The sequence below is a fragment of the Thalassophryne amazonica genome, chromosome 2 (genome assembly GCF_902500255.1).
Source record: "Thalassophryne amazonica chromosome 2, fThaAma1.1, whole genome shotgun sequence".
Lineage (NCBI taxonomy): Eukaryota > Metazoa > Chordata > Actinopteri > Batrachoidiformes > Batrachoididae > Thalassophryne > Thalassophryne amazonica.
In genome coordinates this window covers 5,797,628-5,818,779 of record NC_047104.1, presented here as the reverse complement: position 1 = coordinate 5,818,779, position 21,152 = coordinate 5,797,628, and the positions used below count along the sequence as shown (strand labels likewise).

At 42.4% G+C, this 21,152-nt stretch overlaps 1 protein-coding gene across 1 annotated transcript in view; it reads left to right on the top strand.

Moving 5' to 3' along the window:
• The window catches only part of herc1 (HECT and RLD domain containing E3 ubiquitin protein ligase family member 1), a 155,674-nt gene that overhangs the window by 10,772 nt on the left and 123,750 nt on the right, over positions 1 to 21,152 (top strand). Inside the window, 12 exon segments of the mRNA XM_034160392.1 lie at positions 310 to 621; positions 1,176 to 1,272; positions 2,529 to 2,672; positions 2,774 to 2,901; positions 6,405 to 6,549; positions 7,710 to 7,881; positions 8,454 to 8,588; positions 8,915 to 9,080; positions 10,341 to 10,466; positions 11,882 to 12,103; positions 14,660 to 14,812; positions 20,870 to 21,002. Coding sequence (XP_034016283.1) covers positions 310 to 621; positions 1,176 to 1,272; positions 2,529 to 2,672; positions 2,774 to 2,901; positions 6,405 to 6,549; positions 7,710 to 7,881; positions 8,454 to 8,588; positions 8,915 to 9,080; positions 10,341 to 10,466; positions 11,882 to 12,103; positions 14,660 to 14,812; positions 20,870 to 21,002 — 1,933 coding nt within the window.

Sequence of the window (21,152 nt, the reverse complement as noted above, 5' to 3'; positions counted from 1 at the left end):
GACTCCGCAATGCTACCCAACACCCAGTCCATGCAGGAACACAGTAGGAACACATCCCTGAAAAATGCCTGAATTCCGTGAGAAGAAGTCAGAGACTCCGCCTCCGCTCCATACAGTGCCCGCACTACTAGTATATATGCTGACTATGAGTTCTGTCAACTTATTGGAGATCTTGCAAATCCCAAAGAGGGGCTGCAAATCGATATGTCCACCACACTGTCAGTTTATTGTGACACTGTCAGTTTAATGTGCTTTTCAGTATTTTATTGTCTGTCATCATGGATTTTTACCCTTTTTGTTTCTCTGCAGATTGAGGCAGGGCAGTACTGCACCTTCGTAATCTCCTCTGATGGCTCTGTGCGGGCCTGCGGAAAGGGAAGTTATGGCCGCTTGGGCCTGGGGGACTCTAACAACCAATCAACACTCAAGAAGCTGACATTTGAACCTCATCGTGCCATCAAGAAGGTGTCATCCTCTAAGGGTTCAGATGGCCACACACTGGCTTTCACCACGGAGGGTGAGGTGTTCAGCTGGGGAGATGGGGATTATGGAAAACTGGGCCACGGGAACAGCTCCACACAGAAATACCCAAAACTCATCCAGGGTCCTCTACAAGGAAAGGTTTGTGTGAATGCAGGTGCAGTCTGACATTTGGCACTTTATTCACATGCTGTGCATGAGAGCTTCTTGTTCTCATCACCAGCTCAGATGTTTTTTTGCAAGGTTAGTAGCTGGTCATGTTAATGTATTTGATGTGATTGGTTTTGGACTGTGATGTTGAAGAAGTTGTACATGGTTGTGATTGGATAGGTTGCAACATACCTTTGGCCATAGTTCATCACATACAGGTAGTCCCCTGCTCGTCACCCAGTGTCCTCAGCTGGGACACACACCTCCCTTAAGGGTCTGTTGCAGTAGGAGATGATGCTTATGGAGGAGGCAGGCAGCATTGAGAGTCATGTTCTTTGACTGTTGTAATAACTTCTGAATAAAAATAAAAACTTTTGTTGTACTGATTTCTTTCTTTTCACCACAATGAAATTAAATAATTCAGTCGGACATTTGTCTGCATTTACTGGATTTAATGAAGCAGCCTAATCTGACCCAACTGTCCCATAAACGTGGTGAAAGAAGGAAAGTGAAGTCCAGTAATGTGTGTCTTTGTTTTGCCTCAGGTGGTGGTGTGTGTGTCTGCTGGCTATAGACACAGTGCTGCAGTCAGTGAGGATGGAGAACTGTACACATGGGGTGAAGGAGACTTTGGAAGATTAGGTAGGTTGGAATAGATGTTTGCAGACCAGTCAGGCACTTGCACACCTCTTTTAAATTTTGTCTTCCAGTTTTGTTTTTTTTGCATCACGTCTTCCATTTCAGTGAAGCACAGCTCGCAGAGGTACATTTTGTGAGGAATGTGAGAAGTTCACAGACGAGTGCAAAATTGTTTTTATGCATCATCTATAGAAGCACATACGGTAAATAATTGGACAAGCTAATTATGCCAGTTTTTGTTCATGCAAATAATCACTTTTACATCAGTCATGAAGAAATTCAAGTTGTGGTTCGGCGGTTAAATAAATGGACTGCATTAATATAGCGCTTTTCCTCTGTGTCAGACGCTCAAAATGCTTTACATATAATGCCTCACATTCACCCTGTCAGGGTTAGGATGCTGCCATACAAGGTGCTCACTACACACCGGGAGCAACTAGGGGATTAAGGACATTGCCCAAGGGCCCTCATTGATTTTCCGTTCAGGCTGGGATTTGAACCAAGGATCCTCTGGTCTCAAGCCCAACACTTTAACCCAATGGTGTCCAAACTATTCCAGAAAGGGCCAAGAGGGTGCAAGTTTTCTTTGCAGCCACTGACTCCAGCAGGTGATTTCACTGATGAACATCACTTTGAGCAGGTGGGACGAGTTCATCAGTGAAATCACCTGCTGGAGTCAGTGGCTGCAAAGAAAACTTGCACCCTCTCTGCCCTTTCTGGAATAGTTTGGACACCACTCCTTTAACCACTGGACCATTACCTCCCTTCGGTCGTCTGTGCTTAATGCAGTAGCAACCCAAGAACCCGCTTGTGAACACCTGCGGAAGCCGCCAGGATGAAGAAGGTGGCCTTTCATATGTGGTTGGCACAGAGGTCTCCTCAACCTTTGGACAGATACGGCAGACGTGAAGGACATCATTGGAGACAGGCTCAAACTTTGGTGTGGGAGAAGTTTGGAGAGGCCATGGAGAATGGCTTTCAGTCAGGCTCAAAGTGGTTCTGGCAAATTGGGAGGCAACTCAGGAAAGAGAGGTCAGTCTGAGCCCAAGCTGTTTTCAGCCTGTGTGGAGAACTGCTACCTGAAATGGTCATATCGTCATCCGGTCAAAGGAGCGCTTTGAGGATCTCCTTAACTCTACTGACATGCCATCCTCAGAACCCAGAATTGTCCAGACCTTTTTGTGCCATTTTGTGTTCAGTAACTGCGGTGTAAACATATTTGTTTGTTTGTTTTTTCCATTGTGGGGGTTGGTCTTCAGGCCACGGTGACAGCAACAGCCGAAACATTCCTACTCTGGTTAAAGACATCAGCAACGTTGGAGAGGTGTCATGTGGGAGCTCCCACACGATCGCTCTGTCTAAGGATGGACGCACAGTTTGGTCCTTTGGCGGAGGTGATAACGGTACGTGAAACCACACTTATTGTTTAAAGATACATTTATCCAAAGCTTTATTTAATGGGCGTGACCTGTAAATGAATCATCAACCATGCCTTGTGCTGAAGGAAAACTTGGCCACGGTGATACCAACCGGGTGTACAAACCCAAAGTGGTGGAGGCCCTGCAGGGGATGTTCATCAGAAAAGTTTGTGCAGGAAGCCAGTCATCATTAGCCTTAACCTCTACTGGACAGGTAGGCCTTCACACCTGAAACATCCACCTACACACAGCAATGCAGTTATGCTTTGTTATGGGGGGGGGGGGGGGCTAAGGTCGTATTTGCTTAAGCCTCGCTGCTGCAACTGTGGATCACTTAAAAAAAAAACAAAAGAAAGATTTCTTTATTTCTTCCACGGCTTACAGTCACCATGATCTTTTAACTTTGTGTTATGTCTAAAAAAAAAAAAAACAAATCACTCTTTTGTGCTCTCTTGTTCTGTGTTTCTGGACAGCTCTGCGCTCCTTCTTGCTGGCTTCCTTTCAGTCCATGGGTTTTCTTCCACAGCTTTAAACACACAGCCACTTTGACACCTTGATCCAACTTTTAATTTTGTGTTTGTCCATTATATCTGCTAAATCAATCACTCTTTTGCGTGCGCGTGTTCTGCGTTCATGGACAGTCCCCTCTGTGCTCCTTTTCGCTGGCTTCATTTCTTCCATGGGTTTAAACACTCAGCCACTTTGACACCATGATCCAACTTTTAACTTTGTGTTCGTCTGTTATTGACTGCAAAGACACTCTTTTGTGAGCTTGCATTTGCATAAATGCTTTTCTTGAGTGTGAGTCGTTGTGTCAGTGTGCACAGAGCGCACCTCATCTGATCCATTAACAAGATGTTAAATCGATCCTAAACATACTTTTACAGCTAGGAATGAACATGCAACTGTTTTAACAAGCTATAAAAACATTGCAAATAGTTACCTTTAAGCTGTTCCAAAATTTGTTCCTCATGGAGCAGGAGGGAGAGAAGGACAAAAAGGATCCAGGTGAAATGGTCCTCTGTGATTCCAGAAGTGATTGCGGGTGTTTTCAACATCCAAGCTCTAACAGAAAACAATTAATCTGCTACAAAATGATTTTATATACAGCATCCAGCGCACAAAGCAGGTGCCCAAAACGGTCCTCGTAGCTGCCAGGCGCTCGGATAATGGGCTTTAGCAGCCTTGATCTCACCACACACATGCTCTATAATCCTCGTTAGTCCTCGTAGTACCTCGTACACAAACTGCCCCACGCTGTTGTTGCTACATTTTGAAATTAGCGCCACCCTCAGAGATGAGCCTTGTTAACCAAATACTCTGCCTCTCAGAGCCACTACCTCCTCTCAAAGCCAAAAAAAAAAACAAAAAACAAAAACATGCTGCGTGGCTCATTATTCACTGTTCATTATTTGGTGGGACCAGGGCTTAATGCTGCATTTACTGGTGAGTGTAGAAAACCCAACACACCAGACTAGAGGTATGTGTAACGGTATTCCCATCCCCATACTTTTTCAATATAGTGTTACTGGATGTGGTGAGCCATTAGTCTGCTGTTTGAGCAGCAGCTGGAAAAACATTTTGTGTCAATTCGCTGTGTCTCAACGCAGTGGCGACACATGAACAAGAGTAGCACACCTGTGGTGAGTTTTAGAAACGTACACTTTTTCTTCCAAAGTCTGTGCTCGTCATCTGGTTGTGTTAGCACAGCACCAAGAGCAGCTAAAAACTGAGAACGCCAAGTCAAATCTGGTAGCATGTGCTGCTGCTGCACTTTGCTGCATCCACAACGCCACAGATCTGTCTCAGGTCTTGGATGGCAGCCACCCAGGCAGACAATCAGTCCATTCCCACATCGCTGAAATAACCATGTTTTTACTGCAGCCAGGTGAAACGTGGGCATCCCCTTGGCCTTCTCCAGCTACTGGGATCCTCAACACTCAAGCACTTGTGTGCTGGATCATACACAAAGAAATGTGTCACATGGCCAAAATGTTGTACCTGATGCTCCTTCACAATGCAAGTGAACCTCCTCATCCTTATCTTTCTTAGTAACTGCTCTTTTGATACAAAGTCATTCCAGCGGTACCCAAGGATCCTCTGAAGAGACCCTAACCTTCTTACCTGTCAATCAGATCGCACTTTCCACATAAATACACAAACTGTTATTCTTCCACCTCACAGACTGTGCAGGATAGGGGCGTAGCTACAGGGGAATGTATAGTATTGCAGAATTTCATCCAGTTTGCTGCTCATCTTTTCCCATTGTTAAAAAGAAAAACAGTTGGTTTGTCCTGGTTACTGCGATAGGCAGTAAAAGTTGAAAAGTTTTTGGCTGTAGGTGCCATTGCAGTGTGTAGGTCCCTCTCTCACAGCCAGTGGTGGGGGAATTTTCCCTCATGCTGTCTTTAAACACAATGGAACATTTGGTTTACGTCTGCCACTTACAGCCAACGTGCATGTGCACCCCACCACTTCATTCTGTGTCTCTGGAGATCAGAGCGCAGCCTTTCAGCAGTTTGTTGTGAACATGAGCTGAATGAACCACATGGTTATTGTGCTTTGCAGTGCCTTGATGTGGGACTCAGCGTTCATAACTGTAACACCACACAGATCAGTTCTAGTCTTTGTACAGTTTGTTCCCTTTCTGCTTCCACAGTTCTTGCGCCTGTCCCAGATATTTCACTGCTTGCTCTCAGGTCATTAAAGTTTAAAAACACTGTGCCAGCCACAGGGACGCCCCGTGTCACCTGCTAGGAGTCTAGGACAGCATCATAACATTGATTGTCTTTTTTAAATGGCGTTTCCAGTCCATACAACTAACACCCAAGACTGACACCCTCAATATTTTCCAGTTTGCTTGCTTTTTTTTCTCTTAAATTAGACCGTTAAGAGATACTTTATGCTATAATGCAATTTGTGAATGTGGCTGCAGAGGTTTTGGTAAGGGGGCCTCAAAGAAAAATGAAATCTCAGCAGCTTTCTCTGCATTCCAGCTGATGGCCAGTTGACCATTAACTTTGGTAGTACAGTATAAGATTGTTGGGACCAGGTTCTATAAATATAAAAGTTCTATAAATTATTTATTGCCACTAGATTGCACTGAAGCACCAGCACCCCTCCCCACCTCCTTCCATTTTCCATCCTTCCTTCATTTTTTTCCAGCAAGTTATTGCAAAGGCAGACATACAAAAGAATAATCAAACATTTCCTCCAGAGGTGTTTTAGCTGCTGTGTGTGGGTTTCTTGTGGGGGCGGGAGTGCAGAATTTTTGGAAATCACTACTTTCCGCTATCGTGCATGCACAGTGCTGTGTGGGCAGTCCCTACGGTGTCTTTAAAACATGGGGAGGGGCTGCGGTTTCACAGGGTTAGCACCCTCAGGCAGTAAATGTACACGCACAGCTGTTCCAGCTGTGGAAGCGAGGAGCAGAACAGCTCCGATTACAGCACACACGGAGGAAGTGCTGCTTCTTTTCCTGCACAGGACACCAATAAACTGCTCTAGATTGCAAATGGGTATTGTCTGTTGTGCTTAAGGTTTATAGGACTGGACCTTTTAATATTCTTTCTTCTTTGGCTTCTTTTGAACGGCATTTTCTTTAGGTGGAATGTGTGTGGAGAAAAGACAAACAAAATGCTTTGCATCGTAGGTTGAATATCTAAAATGGTCTGCTCCCAGTAATTGGTGTCACTCATGTATTTATTTCTACTTTAGGTGTATGCTTGGGGTTGTGGTGCTTGCCTCGGTTGTGGTTCATCTGAGGCCACAGCGCTCAGGCCCAAACTAATCGAGGAGCTGGCTACCACCAGGGTGGTAGACATCTCCATTGGAGACAGTCACTGCCTGGCGCTTTCACACGGTACGTGTTTCTCCCTTTTTCATGCTTTCATTTTTTTTTTTTTTTTTTTTTTTTATTACCTCTTGTGACCAAAAGCAGAGCAGGTGTGGGAGGTGTTTGACTGTGTATGCAAGTCTGTCTGTGTGTGGTCAGCAGCTGCCACATGATATCTAGAAAGACTTCATGTGTCAAGGTGAAACTTGCTACTCAAATTACTCAGGGTCAGCTGACTAAGACCTTGGACGAGCTTGACATTGAGCACATATTGATTGACTTTTGGTATCCAATGTGTACATATGTCTAAGCAGTGGTTAAGGTCTCTAGAGAAGATACAATTGTTGAAATCATGTGTTTGAATACAGAAATACTGTCATAATGCACCTGTACTTAATGCCTTAACAGTGATTGACGTTGAATAGGAATATTTTTAGATCTGATTCACCGGCAGCTAGTTTTTATTCTTATTTGTTGAATTTAGAATTAGGTGATTATTCTAGTCAGAGTAATCTCATTACCAATGCTAGTCAAACATGCCAAAAACATGGAATATCTCTTGATAAATGTGTGTTAGATGATAGGTATGCCCATGATTGCAAATGTAAAATTAAAAAAGTTTTTCCTGGCTAATGATGGATTGACAGACTTTTACCAAGTTTTGATCCTTATGATTGTGCTCTTAATATGTTACTGTTACCGTTTTAGTCAATGTCTTGTTTTTGTCTTGTCTATATAATTTTTGTATTTGATCTATGTGAATATTTTATGATTTTTATAATGTATACAATTTTTAATTCCCTCCTGTTGGAGGATCAGTAAAATCAGTTTAAGTGTGGCCACTACTGTAACTCTGAACTTGTACATCTAGAAAAGTATTTGTGCATCAAGGTAAAACATGGTACACAAATTTACTAAGACCTCAGACAAGTTCAACATTGGGCATGTTTCAGTCCTAATTGTGGCCACCAGGGGGCAAAATTTGTAAAACCATAATGTACACAAAGAATTCATGGATCGCGGTGAAACTTACTGCTGTAAGTGTGTTTTGCTTAGGCTTTGCACAAGTTTGAGCTTGGGCTCCACAACGCAGCTACATATCGAACTCTTGTTGTCAAACTTTAAGATTTTCCATGTGTGTAATAAATGTGACTCTTCTAAATCTGCTGCTGTCCACTGCTGTCTAGATAACGAAGTGTACGCATGGGGCAACAACTCCATGGGCCAGTGCGGTCAGGGAAACTCCACAGGGCCAATCACGAAGCCCAAGAAAGTTGTAGGTCTGGACGGGGTTGCCATTCAGCAGATTTCAGCCGGCACGTCCCACAGTCTGGCCTGGACCGCGCTACCACGAGACAGGTCAGCTACCAGCAGAGGAAATTCACGCGGTAGTCATGGTCACGTAGATTATACGGGATCGGTCAACGGGGGGAGCGATCAGTCGTCAGCATCAGCACGGAGTTTGTGTCTGATGGGGGTTTTGTCATGTCACTTATCTTTGTCTGAAATGTACAAGAGTCTTATTAGAAAGTATCACACATGGTCGGAGTGTGTGTTTGTGTGTTCATCTTTCTTTGTCTGTGCTGGTCCGTGGTATTTTTAAGTAGGGTCTTGGGCCATTTCTGGACTGGATATCCTGATGTTACATCCTCAGCAAATGTGCTTTTTTTGTTACTAATGAATTTATAAAGTTCTAGGTTTGGGTATCACTTCTACACATCTGTTTTTTTTTCTCAAGCCCACGTTTTTGGACCCTTGAAGATCTCTATTTTGCATATCTAGACACTGGAAAGTTAACTTGGAAAGCAACTTTTTAGAAGCTTTTCTTGTGTTTTTTCTTCTTGACTTGTGCTTTTTGGTCCCATGGTAAAGACTTCAGCACTTAAGTTATTTTGTTCTTGTTTAATTCACAACTGCTCTTGCTCTTGCAGGCAAGTGGTGGCTTGGCACAGGCCTTACTGCGTGGACCTGGAGGAAAGTACCTTCTCCCACTTGCGCTCCTTTCTCGAACGCTACTGTGATGGCATCAACAGTGAGGTTCCTCCTCTGCCGTTCCCCTCGTCAAGGTAAGTCCACTCACTCTGCAGTCCAGGATGAAAGCAACACCACGGACTTTAAAAACGCGAGCTTAGTTATTTAAAACTCAGTAACGTCAGTATTTCTGATTCTTAGTCTTAGTCTGCTTATATTTAATAATAGCTGCAAACTGCACGACATCAGGGGTTTATTAACGTCATAAGCCGGAGCGTCTGCATCATCGTTCTGATAAATGATGTGCTTCAGTAGTTTTATTACAGCTTTCAGGTGCTAATAAAGTTTTCCCCCTTTAACATGTCAAGTTATGAATTATTACACTGTTGGTCCTTCAAGCTTTTTTTGATAAATTTTCCAGGGAACATCACAGCTTCCTCAAGCTGTGTCTTCGGCTTTTGTCCAACCATCTTGCTCTGGCTCTGGCCGGAGGCGTGGCCACCAGTATCTTGGGTCGGCAGGCCAGGCCCCTGAGGAACCTGCTGTTTCGACTGATGGACTCCTCTGTGCCAGACGAGATCCAGGAGGTAAGTGGAAAGTAGCTGCAGTATTGATCACGGTGGGCATGTTTTTATTATCGGCATCTTAAAACAGTTTGGTGCAAAAACAAGCCTCAGAACAGCAGCAAAACTTACTGCAAAAATAATACGCAAATTTGGTCGTTCTATTTGCAGTCTGGGGCTAAACCTCCCCCTGATCATTTTATAGCTGAAGTGTGACTAATTTCTACATTTTACTCATCGCTGTGCGCTAGCAGTCAGGAAACCCAATACCACATCGCTGACTTATGCCTGTTCAATTCTCTAGAGTTACATAGCGCCAAAAAAACCCAACACAAGCCACCCTGAGGCACTTCACTAGGGTAAGGCCTAACCCTCCAGATAGCATCTCACAGAGCAGCGAATGCTGACAAACGTTGAGATTTTTGGATTCGCCAACAAAGTTAGTGAAAATCATAGTTCGCCTCTATTGTTAGCGATATTTAGCGACAGTTAGCAACATGAGCACGAATGTTTACGAGTAACAAAAGCTGAATATTAGCGACTATTAGAATATTGTAGTGACAGTGTTTGTGACGATTACCAACTGTTTGGCACTTTTTTGCCACTGTTTGGGAACATTTGGGACCTTTTTTCTAAATGCTAGTAAAATGCCAGGTGCATCAAACCCTTCCCAACATTCAGAATTCTCCTGACCCCTGTGGAAGACAGAGCCCTAAAAACTGTTTTGCAGCCTCCCTGCCAAAACTCAGAATTTGCTACGTTTGTCAGCACTTGCCATTCCATGAGATACAGGCTTATCGGCAGGGTTGGGTAGGATTATTTGGAATGTAATCCAAAAGTAATCAGATTACAAGTAATCCAAATGTATGTACATACATATATGTAATCCACATGTATTCTTTCAGAGTAATCCTACCCAACCTTGCTTATTGGTAACAAGATAAGTGAGTCCTTGGGAGACCTTGGCCCAGGATAGGTTTGTGATTGGGGTATGGGTAAGGTTAGCCTCGGGCCCAGTTCACATTGGGCCTTCATCTCCTTACCACTGTACCTGCCCCCCAGAGCAAGCAGGCAACAGTGGTAAGTGTTGGATGGTTTTAGGAGTCAGAGCGCCATCGTCTGGTGGAGAACCAGCATTAACGTAACGTCACCCAAACATGAAAACTGGAGGACTGTAGAACGTATTGAGCAACTCGTTAAGATACTATAGAGATGGATACAGTCTCAAGATGATTAACATGTCATTTATGCAACAATTAATAAATTGTGTGTGTTTTCCTTCAGGCTGTGATTGAAACTTTGTCTGTGGGAGCAACGATGCTGCTGCCTCCGCTGAGGGAGAGGATGGAGCTTCTTCACTCACTGCTGCCTCAAGGACCTGACAGATGGGAGAGTCTGTCCAAAGGACAGGTGGTCTTTGGGCTGATAGTCTGCATTTCAAGTCTAGCAAGAAAATACAATACTGTGCCAGTGTTTGAGGGGCGTAATGTGCCGTGAAAATGAGCCACATTATTCCATGGCTGATTTACTATTAAAGAAATAGTGACTTGTTAAGATTTTCTTTGGGGGAACAAAAACACACTTTGAAGTTGTGTTTTCTCTGGAATTTCTTAAGAAACTTTGTGAGAAACAGATTCTCTCACATGTGAACAGCTGTCATAATGTATGCCCACATCCACTTTTTATCCTCCACTGTGTCATGGTGATTTCCCTCCATCTGTCTGTCTGTTTCTGTGCGTCCCAAAAAGGGTTGAAGCATTCTGAAAACAACTAGTCTCACACTTTTAGAAGGAATTTTGTGAAACGTCCTTGTTATAGGTTGATAATATGTGTATTATCACATCGCTGGACTGAAGGTGCATCACAGAAAATTCCTTTTCACTTATATTTTTCAGTGCAGAGACTGAATCAACAGGTTAACCTTGAAAAGTAATATATTTATTATTCTGTCCTGTGATTCACTAACAAGAAATGTTTCTCTTGGTTTATGAAATTCTTCACTAAAATTAGTTCATTTTAGAGTTTTTGCTAGAAATGCAAATAGCAGATGTGTGTAGACAAAACATGTTATCAGATACTTTGAAAAGTTAATCGGAATGTAGCGAGCAGTTGTACCTTGGCAGCGTTTGGCCGTGGGGGATATTGTGCTCTCGTTAATACCTTGGAGCGGAGCTGAGAGTCGGTTTGATGTCTTTTGGTGAAACAAGATGCACATGTGAAGTGTTCAAATTTGACAGACAACCAGCAACATCGCAGTAATGATTGAAGCAGAGCATAGCTTTTATCTTTTCTCCAACCAACTTGTGTGCAGCTCGTAAAGTAAAGGGTTGTGAGATTGGTGAGACTAAAATTTGAACTCCATCAAGTTTTTGTTTAAATTTGTTTTATTTTAGTTTTGTTTTGACCGGTTTCTTTGTGATCCTCTCTGAGCCTCTTCAGGTGTTGTACTTTAGTTAAATCCTTATTAGCTCCACTGATTGAACAACATTAGCTGAGCTAATGGTGTTATTGATCCTCCATTGTTTGTCCATCTGTCAATGTTTACTTCAAATTGCTGCTCCTCCCATAGATTTTATTGGATCTCTCTGAATTTTTTTTTTTTTTAAGATTAAAAACTAGGTCCCAAGGGCCACAAACGAATGGAGCTGGAATTTTGAATTTTTAACTACAATTTCTACGGCAAGTGGAAATAATTGAAATAAAGGCAAAACTTCAGCTTGTTCTATATTGGATTTGTCTGAATTTTTAATTTATTTCTTTATTCATGCATACTGGACCTGTAAACTAATGGAGCTGGAATTTTTTTGACTTTCCATCCACCACAGAGGATGCAGCTTGACATCATCCTGACCAGCCTCCAGGACCACACCCACGTGGCCTCGCTGTTGGGTTACAGCTCTCCGACTGATGGCCCCGAGGTGACTTCTTCTGCTCACGGGTTTACAGCGTCCCCAGACCCCACGTTCAGTATGGCGGCCTGCCACCCTGACACCCACCTGGCTGAGATCCTCATGAAGACCCTGCTGAGGAACCTTGGCTTTTACACTGTAAGTGTAGAATATTCAGTTCTGTCCTTTATTATGGATATTAAACATTTTAATCACCAATAGCTGTAATCTGTTTTTTTATTGACCCCTTTTAGACTGTTTGGGAGATAATGTTCATGCAGCTGGTCAGAGCAGCTGGGTCCAAGTCTTACCATTCCAGTTGCTCTCCTTAGAACATCCTAATGATTTCTGATATAAGGGTTACTTCATGAAAAGGGGTGACCAATATGTAACATGAGGGTCAGTTTTTAAATTTCCTAGCAAGGTGCTATAGACTAAGATATGAATATACGGGCCATGGGGAATACATAAAATCCACTATTGAGATAAGTCATGATATACTTTTTTGGGATGGGCTCGTGGGAAAGCCCCAGAGTGCTGTTTTCGGCAGTTATATTAGGATTCGAGCGTAACTGATCGAACCGGGATGCGAAACAAACACAAAAACGAATAATTGATGACTGTTAGTTTGTTGTTCAACTAAATTTTTGTCTCCCCATGGATCTCAGGAGTGGTGCTTTCAAACAGCACAACTGGAGTTTTACTTAGTGAATAAATTAGCAGTTTAGAAACATGGGTTTTAAAAGTAACAGACTGAGACACTACAAGTTACATTCAACACCACATTTGTGGCATGCTCTCTGCAGCCATACCGAGTGATTAAGACACTGGTCTTTGGGGGGAAATTAATTTTACTGTGTGCCCATCAAATCAGAAGTAAAGTCAGATAAATTAATTGAAGTGACTTTTGTTTATTTTTACCAAAATAATACTTATGTGCTGTGTGGTGGAGTTTGGTGTCCCCTTTTCAGATAAAAACTCAAAAAATGAAAAATTCCAACATAATTGTCTCCTCTATGGTGTCACAGTTGTTTAATCAATATATACAGAGACAGTCATTTTATATATATATTTTTTTTCCCTGCACATAGGACCAATAATGTTGGTTTGTGTAATGGTGACCCCCTTTTCATGAAGTGAGCCATAACATCCCTCTCAAAAATTTTGGAATGTCCACACAGAGGATGTTCATCCACTTTTCGTATTCCATAGCAAATTAAACAAAAAAGAAAATTGCAGATGTGATTCTGGCACCTCCCTACTTAGCTGACCTAATTAAACCCTACGTACCGGCCCGGGCTCTGCGTTCTCAGGGTGCAGGACTACTTTGTGTACCTAGGGTGAATAAAAAGTCTGTGGGTCTCACAGCTTTCTCTTATCGTGTCCCTGTTCTGTGGAATGATCTCCCTGCATCAATAAAACAGTCAGATTCTGTGGAGACCTTGAAGTCCAGACTTACGACGCACTTATTTTCCTTTTCGTATGGCTAGCATACTGACATAGTATGTTAATATGCTTTTTACCCTTTTAATTCATCTTATTAGTAAACGGAGCGTGCCACGGCCTCAACTTTATCTAAAGTCTGGGTCTTTTAGTGAAGTTTAGGGCTAGTGGCCGGTGATCACTTTAGTATTTCTTCTGTTTTTCTTGTTGCTCAATGCTGACAAATTATACTGTATTTGTTGTCTTTCCGATGTCTCTCTGTTTGAGGTACAGCTCCATCCAGAGATGGGTGGGGTGTCTGTTTCTGAAACCCTCCTGTTCTGTGCACCGGCAACATTTCCTGTATATTCGTTTTGTAAATTGTTTTGTAAATTGTCTGTATCATGGCCCAAGCAGAGGGTCGCCTCTTTGTGTCTGGTCTGCTTGAGGTTTCTTCCTCAAATCATCAGAGGGAGTTTTTTTCTTACCACTCTCACCTGTGTTCTTGCTCTGGGGGTTGGTAAGGTTAGACCTTACTTGTGTGAAGCGCCTTGAGGCAACTTTGTTGTGATTTGGCGCTATATAAATGAACATAAATTGAAATTGAATTGAAGTGAAACAATTATTGATCTGTAGCTGAGCATTCTTGAGACATGAAATATACCTGAGAGAAATATGGTTAAAGGAAACTGCTCACAAACCTTAATGGGCTGTTGGACTCGGCTAACTGAACAAAAGTGTTGGGTCCCAGTAAGAGGGTTTTCACTTGACTTGATGAAAAGGACCATACACTCCCCCAACAAGGACGTCCAAGACAGTGTGTGTGGAAAAAGATGTTGGTTGTTCCCAGTCAGCTGTGTCGAACGTGGTGCAAAGGTAAACAACGCAGGAAGATTATGAAAGGAAAAGTTACTGTTGGACCAAAGATGGGGTCAAAGCATCCAGACAGAAATGTCAAAGCTGTGTGCTGTCAGAATAAAAAATGGTGCAACAAAATCATTTAAGAACAAGTGGGCGGGTACAGGAGTCAACGTTTATGACCAAACTGCTTCATGAAATGGGATTTCCATATAATAAGACCAAAGGAAAGTCGACACGAACACCTAAGCAGAAGAAAGCAAAGTTAGAGCGAACCAAAGAGAGCCAGCTATGTAGCTCTGATGATTTTGATGACAGTGACGTTTAATGATGACTCATTAATCTGCGATAGCTCAGGATGTGATGCCGGAACATTTAACGGTGCTGAGATTATCCTTCTGCAAAGTTTCATGATGTGTGTTTACATCCCCCCAGGATCAAGCTTTTGGTGAGCTGGAGAAGAACAGCGACAAGCTGCAGCAGGGGACGTCGTCCTCCGACAGCAGCCAGCCGGCTCACATCCACCAGCTCCTGTGCTCCCTGCAGAAGCAGCTACTCGCATACTGTCACATCAACGCTGCCGCTGAGGTACAGACTCACACCTGATCCTGTGGGCGTGAAGTGCAGCGCCGGCTCAAAAACATTTTCTGTTTCTCACCTTAAAAATAAAAAGAGTAAAAACTAACTATGATCCTGATAATGAGTCTGACCATTTACTTAATTACTTAATGAAAATGGAGAGACTGTGGATAAAAATAGCTGTAAATGGTTAGTCTGATGTTTTTGTTTAATCCCTTTTAAAACATGGGCCAGAAGTGGGGACAACCCCCCCCCCCCCCCCCCCCAACTCAACATAATCACTTTTTTTTCCCTCAATTCTCTAGATCTGATAAAGATGAATTTGAATGTTAGCTTTGAAAATATTGGGATGCAACGCATTTTTATTAATGAATTAATTTATTATTTGCTCTTTATCTTAGACAATTATAAGAAATTAAAACCACTGTTATCATTTTGATACTTGTATTTTAGGTGTTCACCTTTAGATGAATGTGAACTCTTTATTGTGACTGGAGTACCATAAAATACATGTTTTAAGGAGTGTGTGTGTGTGTGTGTGTGTGCGTGTGTGTGTGCATAATGAGCTTATGTTGCATATATTGTATGCTAAAATCTAAAGTTAATCAACTAAGCTAGAAGCTGATTATTACTAGGGATCGACCGCTTATCGTCCTGGCCGGTTGTCAGCGCCGATATTTAGTATTTTTGTGGATATTGGTATCAACCATTTATACCGGCCGATGTGACAGTTTATTTTTGCAGCTCTGTATGTAGTTTTTCAAACTGTGCAGACCTGGCACCTAAACCAGGCAGGCTCGTATTCAAGGCAGACTAGTATGAACAAAATGCAGCTTGCTGCCTGCTCTGTGATTTATAAGTTTCACACAGATCCTTGGGTGTGGCGAACCAAAGACATCTGCTTTACATCTGTCATGTAGTGTCTAGTTAGATGTTCTAAATATCATTTTTGCTACAAATGACCAATTTTCCACAATTTCTACAAAGTTTCAGTAAGTACATAAGCTGAATAAAATCATTTATTATATGGCTGCGACTAGGGTTGGGTATCGAGAACCAGTTCTTTTCGAGTACCGTTAAGAAATGAATCGATCCTCCGATATCAATAGCCTTTGTGCTTAACGATTCCCTTATCAGTCCTTCAAAGCAGCCGTTGTTTTTGAGGGCATTTGTCTGGAAAATGATCATACCTCTATGTTGATTGCAGACCCTGCAGCGGCTCTGTAATCAACCGTTTCTGCAGCGCAACACCAGTTTGAAGTGTGAATCAATGAAGCAATGCTTCGATCCACTAGCTTATTGGTTCTTTGATTCGCTGCTCTTCAGAAGCGGCAAGTCCGCTTCTTAACTCCTCTCAAACACATTAAGATATCATGAGTCACTTTTGTGTGTATTAAAGTCACTAACTGGGACTCTTGTTTTGTTGCAGTCAAGAAACGAGAATCGTCCTCCGTTCCGTTGGCACAGCTTCGAACGCTGTGCGGCTCTCTGCTGAGACAGAGTCCAGTCGGAATTAACAACTTCAAAACGAATTGCTGCTTTAAATAAAATGACACCTCTTAGAAACGTTGCAATACAGACAAGAAACTACAATCAACAAAAACGTTTTTTCCTCACAAAATGAGACGTTCTGCATTCGTGCAGCACAGCAGCTCAGCACAGCGCAGATGTATGGAGTGACATTTATGCCAATAGTGTCTGAAAGGAAAAGCTTTTGTCAAAAACTACAGATTTTATTTCTGTTTATGTCCAGAGATCAAGGATCCACCATGTAGAGTTTATGTCCAGAGTTTAAGGATCCAGTGACCAATTTCATATTTATTTACTTTAAGACTCAATAAAATGTTGTTCAGTTTCAATTTAATCAGCTTATAAAGTGCCAAATCACAACAAAAGCCGTCTCAAGGCGCCTCACACAGAACAGTTCAACATAAAAAATTAAAATAAATTAAAAATTTAAAAGAATTCAAATACATAATTAAAAACAGAAGTAAAAGAATAAAACAGATAACAAAATAAAAACTATTCATAAGAAAGAGAATAAAATAGGTTTTAATTCTTGACTTAAAAATGTCCACGGACTCCGACTGCCTCACGGTCACAGGAAGACCGTTCCACAGAGCGGGTGCACGATAAGAAAAAGCTCTTTGACCCGCTGACATAGAAAACCTGTAAAGCCTACTTTTAGTACACAAAAACTTCACAAGAGGTATCGATAAGGGAATCTATCAATAAAATCTTAATGATACCCATCCCTAGCTGCATCGCTATGCGCGCTTTGATTGGCTGATTACCAGTTGAATATTTTCCCATATCGGACTGGTTACCATGACAGTCGGTCCACAATGTGTATTTTCATTACGAACCAGGAAGCTAAAAACATGATTACAAAAACCAGATCGGACATGAACATACTCCATAAGTACAGCCCCAATTCCAGTGAAGTTGGGACGTTGTGTAAAATGTAAATGAAAACAGAATACAATGATTTGCAAATCCTCTTCAACCTATATTCAATTGAATACACCACAAAGACAAGATATTTAATGTTCAAACTGATAAACTTTATTGTTTTTGTGCAAATATTTGCTCATTTTGAAATGGGTGCCTGCAACACATTTCAAAAAAGCTGGGACGGGGCAACAAAAGACTGGGAAAGTTGATGAATGCTCAATGAACACCTATTTGGAACATTCCACAGGTGAACAGGTTAATTGGAAACAAGTGAGTGTCATGATTGGGTATAAAAGGAGCATCCCCAAAAGGCTTAGCCATTCACAAGCAAAGATGGGGTGAGGATCACCACTTTGCGAACAACTGTGTGAAAAAATAGTCCGACAGTTTAAGAACAATGTTTCTCAATGTTCAGTTGCAAGGAATTTAGGGATTCCATCATCTGCAGTCCATAATATAATCAGAAGATTCAGAGAATCTGGAGAACTTTCTACACATAAGCGGCAAGGCAGAAAACCAGCATTGAATGCCCGTGACCTTCGAACCCTCAGGCGGCACTGCATTTAAAAACCGACATCATTGTGTAACGGATCTTACCACGTGGGCTCAGGAACACTTCAAAAAGCCGTTGTCAGTTAACACAGTTCGTCACTACATCTACAAGTGCAAGTTAAAACTCTGCCATGTAAAGTGAAAGTCAAACATCAACAACATCCAGAAACGTCTCCGTCTTGTCTTGGCCTGAGCTCATTTGAAATGGACAGACGCAAACTGGAAAAGTGTGCTGTGGTCTGATGAGTCCACAGTTCAAATTGTTTTTGGAAATCATGGACGTCGTGTCCTCCGGACAAAAGAGGAAAAAGACCATCCAGACTGTTACCAGCACAAAGTTCTAAAGCCAGCATCTGTGATGGTATGGGGGTGTGTTAGTGCCCATGGCATGGGCAGCTTACACATCTGTGATGACACATCAGTGCTGAAAGGTACATTCAGGTTTTGGAGCAACACATGCTGCCATCCAAGCAACGTCTTTTTCAGGGACGTCTCTGCTTATTTCAGCAAGACAATGCCAAGACACATTCTGCACGTTACAACAGCATGGCTTCGTAGTAAAAGAGTGTGGGTACTAGACTGGCCTGCCTGCAGTCCAGACCTGTCGCCCATTGAAAATGTGTGGCGCATTATGAAGAGCAAAATACGACAATGGAGACCCCAGACTGCTGAACAACTGAAGTCGTACATCAAGCAAGAATGGGAAAGAATTCCACCTACAAAGCTTCAACAGTTAGTGTCCTCAGTTCCCAAACGCTTATTGATTGTTGTTAGAAGGAAAGGTGATGTAAGTCGAGTCCCAAGCTGGATACAGCTTGGGACTCGCATCTCCTCTTCTATCTCTGCTTCAACCTTCAAGTCCCCCTACTTCACCAGACTGTGAATTCTTCAAACTATATTGGATTAACCATGGAATTGATCAGTTGGTCTCTGAATGCTATTGACACCATTTTTTTCAACAAGAAAATCAGGGCCAGGGGACCCTGCTTGCCCAGATCGAACCTATCCTGCAGGCTATGTTCTTGACTCCTTGGAGACTTGGCGTGTCGCATGCTTTGCGCCATTCTCTGTGGAGGACATCGAAGATTTATTTATATTTGGTTTTATTGTAGGAGGGCTGGTACTTATTGGTTTATGTGCTGCCCTGACCTACCGGAAAATTGGCAAGACGGCTGCCACCAGAACCACGATCCCTCACTTGTCCGTCATGATTAATGAGTTGGGCAAGGCGATACATTCTCAGACTGCGTTAACCCTTAAACTCAGACGCAAAATGGATAACATCTAGGAGCAAATGCACACCTTGCAAAGGAAGATGTCGGAGACCAGGGAATATTCATAATTGGATCTGGTTGTTCATGTGAAGTTGTAAAGGTGTTTTTCATTGCTCAACCATAAACATGGCAGGCTTATCAGCCTTTGAAGGACAAAATGCCCCGTTGTTTTCCTCCAGAAGAATTTCTAGGCCTTGGTGACCATTCGGCTGCCTTCTTCTTATCTTTTCCAACTCGGGCACACAGGGACAGAAACCAACTCATTTGACTCACACATGGACAGAGACTCAAAGCATGCTCCCACCTCCCCCTACCCCCTCCTGTCCTCATCCCACACCCCATCCCGGCCCCGGCTCATGCCAGTCCCTTTGTGGTCCGTCTTTGTGGTGTATTCAATTGAATATAGGTTGAAGAGGATTTGCAAATCATTGTGTTCTGTTTTTATTTACATTTTTCACAACATTCCAACTTCACTTGAGTTAGGGTTGTACTTTAATTTATTCTGCACACTGATGTGTGTGATGCGTCCATCATATTGAGCCAATGGCCCCTGACTTCGGGCACTGAGGGTCTGTTAGCCCATACCACGCTTTTAAAGTATGAATAGCTGCTTTCTGGGTTGTAACAAAGTCCCTCCCACAGCATTACTTGATTTGTTAGATGTCACAATTTGAGCTTGTCAGTGCTGAAGGCTGCTGTCTCACAGACGGCCATAGAAGACAGCATGCAGACTGGAGATGTGTCGGCTGGATTTATTTATTTGTTCGTTTGTTCAAGTGTGTGTTATACTAAATATTTACACTTTTTACTGCAGGCAAATTTCGGCCTCAGATATCGGTATCTGGCTCCAAAGGATGTCGATAATCATGTCGGCCCTTAAATATCTACATTGGTCAATCCCTAATTAATACAGCATAAAATTTGTGTTTTACGAAAAGTGGCAATTTATGATTTGGGGTTACCCTCGTTTAATTCATGTTTTGACTCATTTAAGTAGCTAAAACATGGATTGCATCCTAATATTTTCAGTGTTAACATTCAAAATCATGATTACTTGATCCAGAGACTTGGAAAAAACAAGCAATCTTGATTTTGTTGATATGGCGGTGGGGCGGGTGCCACTTCTGGACCATGGCCTATTTTGTTAAAGCTGAAGGATGACAGGATGACTCTACAAGCACTTAATTTCTAATCCTTTGTGGTGGAGTACTGAGGCAAGATTACTAAAGATGTTACTGTCCAAATACTCATGGATCTGCTTGTATCTTGAAAAAGACTGTTGAGGTAAAACTTGGTACACCGTGTACCCCCATTAAAACCAAAGACATGTTTAACATTGGGTGCATTTCAGTTATAATTGTGGCCACCAGGTGGGTGAATCTCTGAAGCATTAAAATAATCAAGCACTTCATGGATCGGGGTGAAACCTGCCTCCGTATATTATACTTTGCTAAGACCTTGTAAACATTCAAGGTTGGGCTTGAGGATCAGTATTCTGTTTGACCCTTTTTCCTTGTACAGGACAGTTCTGGTATCGCTTGCTTTACAGTTACTCCCTTCGGCTGCAGCACAAAATTATGAGTTCACTTTGCTGCACAGTTCCAGAGCAACTTTAACGTGACAAAAGCAGCACAACACTTCAGCTCCACTTTCATTGATCTCCCAAAGAGTGGGATTTGGCTGATGATTGACATATAATGTGTTGGGGTTTTAATTGAGCAGAAACACACTGTTGTCCCTGAGGTGCAGGGTTTGTTTGACATGTTGTTGATGTGTCTGCCCTCAGAACTCCAGCAGTGTGGCTCTGCTCCACAAGCACCTGCAGCTGCTGTTGCCTCACGCCACGGACATCTTCTCCCGCTCGGCCTCCCTGATTAGAGAGAGCTCCTGGAACGGCAGCATACGAGAGAAGCTGCAAGGTGGAGACCAGTTAGTCACTTTGTCGCCTCGCTTATTTTCTCTTCATGATCCTCCTGCCTTTATCTTTTTTTCCAGAGTCTTTGGTCACTTTATTGTATCTCTGTCTTTATTTTTCACATTTTGTCTTATAATGTAGAATGTAAGTCAGT